This window comes from Salmo salar, chromosome ssa17 (assembly GCF_905237065.1).
Source record: "Salmo salar chromosome ssa17, Ssal_v3.1, whole genome shotgun sequence".
In the NCBI taxonomy this organism is placed as follows: Eukaryota; Metazoa; Chordata; class Actinopteri; order Salmoniformes; family Salmonidae; genus Salmo; species Salmo salar.
The window spans coordinates 18633323-18640000 of record NC_059458.1 but is presented as its reverse complement, the minus strand read 5'-3'; the positions used below and the strand labels follow the sequence as shown (position 1 = coordinate 18640000).

The 6678-nt window shown below is 51.5% G+C and overlaps 1 protein-coding gene across 1 annotated transcript in view; it reads right to left on the bottom strand.

Moving 5' to 3' along the window:
* Positions 1 to 6678, bottom strand: part of LOC106575364 (pericentrin) — a 35258-nt gene that overhangs the window by 6817 nt on the left and 21763 nt on the right. Inside the window, 12 exon segments of the mRNA XM_045700379.1 lie at positions 221 to 1129; positions 1304 to 1465; positions 1557 to 1709; positions 1859 to 2041; positions 2146 to 2382; positions 2972 to 3088; positions 3170 to 3402; positions 3847 to 4089; positions 4208 to 4370; positions 4562 to 4746; positions 4894 to 5063; positions 5199 to 5359. Of these exon segments, the coding sequence (XP_045556335.1) occupies positions 221 to 1129; positions 1304 to 1465; positions 1557 to 1709; positions 1859 to 2041; positions 2146 to 2382; positions 2972 to 3088; positions 3170 to 3402; positions 3847 to 4089; positions 4208 to 4370; positions 4562 to 4746; positions 4894 to 5063; positions 5199 to 5359 (2916 nt within the window).

Sequence of the window (6678 nt, the reverse complement as noted above, 5' to 3'; positions counted from 1 at the left end):
AGAGAGGCTAAATGGAATGGAGTACTCAAGTTTGAATGAAATCATCAAAGGCAGGCTTTCAAAGCAGAAAACTTATCCTTTCTGCGTCAACCTACCAACTAAATCTACAAATAACTAATACTACTGAAGATATCACCGCTCCTACATGGCTAGAAAGAAATGTTTAAATTGATGCCACATGTTGAGTCAATCTGATTGGCCCGACGCTGCCGCCACCTACCAGCACTTCCTTCTGAGCCTCCTCCTGGTTGGCTCGCCTCTCCTCTAGCTGACGGCTGACTTCCTGGAGGCAGGCCCTCTGAGAGGTCACTTCCTGCTGGAGGCGTTCTATTTCCTCTTGGAGTCGGCACTCCCTCTTCCGCAGGGCCTCGCGTTCTGACGAAAGTTCTGCCTTCGCCGTCTCGACAGCCACCACGGTCTGTAGCAGGGCTTCGGTCTCCTTCTCCCGCTCTTCAACCCTTGATTTTAGCTCCAGGACCAGGGAGTCTAGCCGAGTTTTCTCCCCTCGCAGGGAGTTTGTATCCTGGGCAAGAGCCTGCCAGCGACCACTCTCCTTCACAGCTGCATCCCTCTCCTCCTCCAGCCCTTCTATCCTGGCTCTCACCTCTTCAAGCTCAGCCTCTTTTAGATTTAGTTCTCTCTTCACCTCTTCCCCTCTCTCCCTCTCTTTCCTGAGCCTCCTCCCCATCTCCTCCCCCTGTCCTCTGTACTCTTCCTCCTGAGAGAGCAGCAGTCTCTCCATCGCCTCCTTCTCTCCCACCATCACCTCCAGCTGCCCCTGCAGGGCCTCCACACGGGAACGGAGAGAACGGGAAGAGGAGGAGTGGAGGAGACGCATCTCCTGCTTAAGACTGTCGCCCTCTCCTCCTCTCGGTCCTCCTCTCTCTGGTTGGGGGTAGTTGGCAGGTTCCGGGCTAGGAGCAGGCGAAGGGTTAACACTGTCGCCCTCTTGTGATAGGTCGCTGACCTCGTGGTAGGCGGGGCAAAGGGTGTTTAGCTCCGCCTGTAGTGTGCTGATGACCTCGTGAAGCCGCTCCTCCTCTTCCTGCTTGTCCTGACGCACCCTGATGATGTCACAGCGGAGGTGCTCCACCTGGGAGCGCAGGTCTTCAACTTCTGTCTGGAACGCCTGTAGAGACCAGGAGAATGGCTTCAAGTTCAGGCAAAAATAATGACTGTTCCATTGTGTGTGTAGTGTGTACTACATTGAGGTTACAGTAGTTTGAATTCTGAGAGATTATGTCATTATATAACGGGGCTGGATTATGGAGGTGTGTGTGTGTGTGTGTGTGTGTGTGTGTACCGTGATGTCCCTGGCTGTCTCTAGCTCCAGTTCTAGCTTGTGTATCTCCTGGGTCAGGTGGTCTATCTCCTCATTCTTCTCCTCTAACAGAGCAGATGGGAGACTCTCCTCCTCTTCTATCCCTCTCTCCTCCAGGCGAAAGGTAAGGGCTGAAACGGTCTCCTAAACAGAGAAAGACACAGGGGGGAGATTTAGAACACAGGAGGACAACCATTGTTGGTGTTAGAGAGGACTAACACTGTAGCAGACCCACTTTGAGAGAGGCGACTTGGTCGTGAAGCTGGGTGATGGTATCCGTGTTCTGATTGGTCAGGAGCTCCAGCTGGAGTGTGAGGTGTTTTAACTCCGCCTCTTTTATGGTCAGGTCTCTCTGAGTCTCCTCCATTTGACCAACCAACACACACACCTAGAACACACACACACAAGTTAACAAATTAATCCAACCAAGCAAACTAATCTTCTCTGGCCAAAGATCTCTATGCACTAGCCAGCAGGTAGCAGTTAAGCTCTGTTAGGCCTTCCACTAAAGCAGGTGTTGAGGTTGGAAACACACACCTGTTGCTCCTTGTCCTGCAGGTCTTGCTGTGCGGTGTCCAATGTGTCCCGGAGAAGCTGGATGGGGTCGGGGGTGCTAGCGTTGTTGTCACGGTAACGGTGACGGGTCTCGTCCAGTTTAGACTGCAGCGCTGAAATCTGGAGACGATTTGACAACTGCTGCTGCTGCAATGACTCCTTATCCTGGAGGGAGAGAGAGTCATTTAGTGTGTGTGTGTGTGTGTGTGTGTGTGTGTGTGTGTGTGTGTGTGTGTGTGAGAGATTGAGTGAGGGAGTGAGAGAGATACCTGTGTGAGCTCCTCTTCTCTCTGCCGAGCTCTGTGCAGCTCCTGCTCCAGTTGACTGACAGCTCTGCTGCTCTCAGAGCTGCTTAGCAACGCCTGTTCCAGCTCCCTAATTCGCCCAGCCAGCTTGTCAATCTCCTCATTGCGCTCAGCAACCTCGAGCTGGACCTGTTGATTGGCTGCCAGCAGGGAGGTGTGGTCTTCTGTCTTGTCCCTGATGAGAGCTTGAAGGCTCTCCACCTGAGAAAGAAACAGGGGAGTAATGTTGGTTCTGAGGGCTCCAGTTGCCGGGTGACTATGGGGTTTCCCATGTTAAGCTATACGACGGGTTAACTAAAGCCATTCCGGGTCTGCAGCCACTACAACAACTGAAGCCATGCGACAGAGCAGCAACACACAGCACAGAGGGATGGAAGAAAAGGGAGAGGAGGATGATAGAGCGAGATGGAGAAAAGGGGATGGCGAGATGAAAAGGAGAGAGACGGAGCGGCACTAACGGCAGATGCATCTTCAATGATTATGTAACAGTTATTCACGCAGGTGTTATCACAGCACACACACACACACACACGGTGGGGGCATGCAGAAGAGTCGAGGTGTAGCTATAGGAGTCACTGGTGAGATTCCACACCTGCAGAACCAAGTCCTCAATCTAGAGCATTCCATGAAATAAAACACAAAACACAGTCAGCAACAGGTCCATTCAATATCTTTAATGAGTCAACATCAGATATTGTCTTGACTAAACACTGCAGTATTAAAGACTTAACACATGCCAATACACTAAGGTAAGGATGCGTGTGTGTGTGTGTGTGTGTGTGTATCTTACCCGCTGGCCCTTGCTGGTCCCAGCAGAGTGTCTGGCTGGCTGTCTGAGCTGAGCCTCCAGGTTTCTGATCTCCTGTTGGAACTCATCTCTCTCATGCTCCCGCTCCACTGCCTGCTCCTGGAGAGACAGAGATATAAACTTGAGTGTTTGCAAGTGTGTGTTACACATCCATACATTTCCTCACAGCGTGACACTTACGTCTATAAACTGCCTGTCGTGTTTGAGCTGTTTCTCGAGGGCCTGGACGCGCTGCAGGAGGTCCTCTGATTGAGCCCTGTGCTGCTGCTCCGCCGTGAGGCCCTGGTTCTCCTGGTCCTCTAGCTCGGTCTCCAGAGCCCTGAGGCGCAGCGACAGTGAGCTGCGGTCTTTCTCCGCCTGCCGCTGCACACACAGCCTCTCCTGGCCCAGACGTTCTGCCTCAACCAGAAGGCCTTCACACACACACACACACACACACGGTTAGGAACAGACATGCGCACACAAATGTTCACAAAATCCACAATGACACACACACAATCCTTCCAAACATGCACTTCCTATAGATAAGGGGAAGTATAGAATTGGTCAGAAAAACAAAACTTGACCACAAGTCATAGCAAACAAATACAACCACACTAAAAACCATACTGCATAAATCAACTGGCACACTAATCCCCAACTGGCCTCTGTCTAAGAAATGAGACAGGGCAGCTTTTAAAACACAGACACACACAGGACTGAGCGACAAACCTGTGTCCCCCTCTATACTCTGACAGGACCCTACAGGGAGAACAGACAACTAAGAACAGGACTTAACGTGTACACAAAACATATGCAACATAATCAATCACAGTTCAGCTTAAACCACAATTTCTCTGATCTATCCCCTCCCTCACCCTTTTCTCTCTCTCCCAGTCCGGCGGTGAGATGAACCTTCTGGCGCTGGAGGAGACTGTGCTCCTCGCTGAGCTCCTGCAGCTGCACCCTGAGGTTCTCCAGCTCCGAGGTGAGGCCTTCCTTCTGGTGCAGCTGCGCCCGGAGGCCCTCCAGCTCCTCAACAAGCCGTTCTTCCTGAGCCTCCTTTTGTTGTAGAGATTCTTCCAGAGTTGCCTTCTCAGCTACATAGCCCTCCAACAGACCTACACACACAAAAACAGTATACACACACAGATACATGAATGTACACACAATATCACACTGCTTTTACAAACAAAGATCCTAAAAACACATGGAGACACACACAGCATCTCCACTGACCCTCGGCCTTGTGGAGCTCCAGCTGGAGCTTGCTCTTTAGCCCCGCTTCCTGGTCCAGCTGATCCAATACGAGCTGGTGTTGGAGCAGCATCTGGGAGGAGTCTGAACGGCCCTGGGAAAATCTCTCCTCTAGAGACAGATGGACAGAACAAGACTCCTCCAACTAGAGAGAGACCAAAAAGGAGAGAGTGAGAGAGACCGACAGAGAGACAGATGAACGGAAAGATCAGTGGCTGAGCTTCATGCAAATTCAATGCATAGAATGTTGTGTTGACCCCCTCACTAACCTCTCAAGCGTTCACTATGAATTAAGCAATGACTCTGCATGGCGACAAGCTAGTGTGTGTGTGTTACCTGTGTGTTAGCACGTGTGAGGAGCTCCAGGAGTGTGTCCACAGAGTGGCGTAGTTGGCTGCAGGCTCCCAGGGCTGCCTCCTCTCCCAGGGCTGCTTCCTCTCCTCCAGAGTTTGTTTGGGACTCTGCCAGTAGGAGGCTCTCACACACACGCTGAGAGAGATCCAGATCGCCTGTCGACATGTCTGCAACAGAGATGCATAGTGGAGAGAGAGGAGACCGGTCAGGTATTACACACACAGTTATCAGTCCTTTCTTCCCAAGTGTGTACTTGTTCACTTCCTGTCATAAATGTATCAAGGACACAGGTCCAGTTGTTAGATTCCACCCACCTGTCTCCTGATTGGTTGTTCTCTCTCCTGGACTCACACCCTGATCATGACCTTTGACCCCGACACAGGCGTTGACCCGGCGGCCGATTAGCTCCTCCATTGCCATGGTGCTCAAAACCACCTCAACCAGAACCTTCCTCAGCCTCTCATTGGCTGACTGGAGAGACTGCCTAGGGGTCAGAGGTCAAAGTGAGACGAGACCAACAAAATCACTCCATAAAAAACAACTTGAAGGCAATTTTTTTAAATGAAGCCTATACACTAGCTGATCATTGTCAGGCCTACATTCATCCAGACAGCCTCACCTCTCCTCCTTGGCAGTGTGTAGGTCCTCAGTAAGCATGTTGAGGAGGTTGCCTCCCTCCTGACTCTCTCGTTCTCGCCGTTGGAGGAGTGTATCCAGGGTCTCCATCTCCGATCTCTTCCCCTCCAACTCCCCCTGTAGACTACCCACCTCCGCTCGCAGCTAGAGAGAGAGAGCGAGAGAGTGAGAGAGTGTCATAGCACAGAGTACTGATACAAAGACAGAGACACAGACAAAGACAGACACAAACCTCAGTTTGCAGCTGAGAGCCAGAGAGAAGAGAAACCAGAGACAGGAAACAAGTCATCACTAGACGTGATCAAAGAATTGTCCTCCCAGTCATAGATACCACAGTTGCATTCAACATCACACTCCCTTTACATAACAGGACCAAAAGCAGAACCATGTGTCTTGTAATGCCCAATCAGAGAAAGAGAAATGAACAATCTCCATATTCAGTCACCATTAGTTTGATATTTGCCTGTTTAGCCACCTGGCCACCATGTCCTTTCCTACCGCTAAAAACCGCTCTGGCCACCATGTCCTTTCCTACCGCTAAACACCGCTCTGGCCACCATGTCCTTTCCTACTGCTAAACACCGCTCTGGCCACCATGTCCTTTCCTACCGCTAAAAACCACTCTGGCCACCATGTCCTTTCCTACCGCTAAAAACCACTCTGGCCACCATGTCCTTTCCTACTGCTAAACACCGCTCTGGCCACCATGTCCTTTCCTACCGCTAAACACCGCTCTGGCCACCATGTCCTTTCCTACCGCTAAAAACCGCTCTGGCCACCATGTCCTTTCCTACCGCTAAACACCGCTCTGGCCACCATGTCCTTTCCTACCGCTAAAAACTGCTCTGGCCACCATGTCCTTTCCTACCGCTAAACACCGCTCTGGCCACCATGTCCTTTCCTACCGCTAAAAACTGCTCTGGCCACCATGTCCTTTCCTACCGCTAAACACCGCTCTGGCCACCATGTCCTTTCCTACCGCTAAAAACTGCTCTGGCCACCATGTCCTTTCCTACCGCTAAACACCGCTCTGGCCACCATGTCCTTTCCTACCGCTAAAAACTGCTCTGGCCACCATGTCCTTTCCTACCGCTAAACACCGCTCTGGCCACCATGTCCTTTCCTACCGCTAAAAACTGCTCTGGCCACCATGTCCTTTCCTACCGCTAAAAACTGCTCTGGCCACCATGTCCTTTCCTACCGCTAAAAACTGCTCTGGCCACCATGTCCTTTCCTACCGCTAAAAACTGCTCTGGCCACCATGTCCTTTCCTACCGCTAAACACCGCTCTGGCCACCATGTCCTTTCCTACCGCTAAAAACCGCTCTGGCCACCATGTCCTTTCCTACCGCTAAAAACCGCTCTGGCCACCATGTCCTTTCCTACCGCTAAACACCGCTCTGGCCACCATGTCCTTTCCTACTGCTAAACACCGCTCTGGCCACCATGTCCTTTCCTACCGC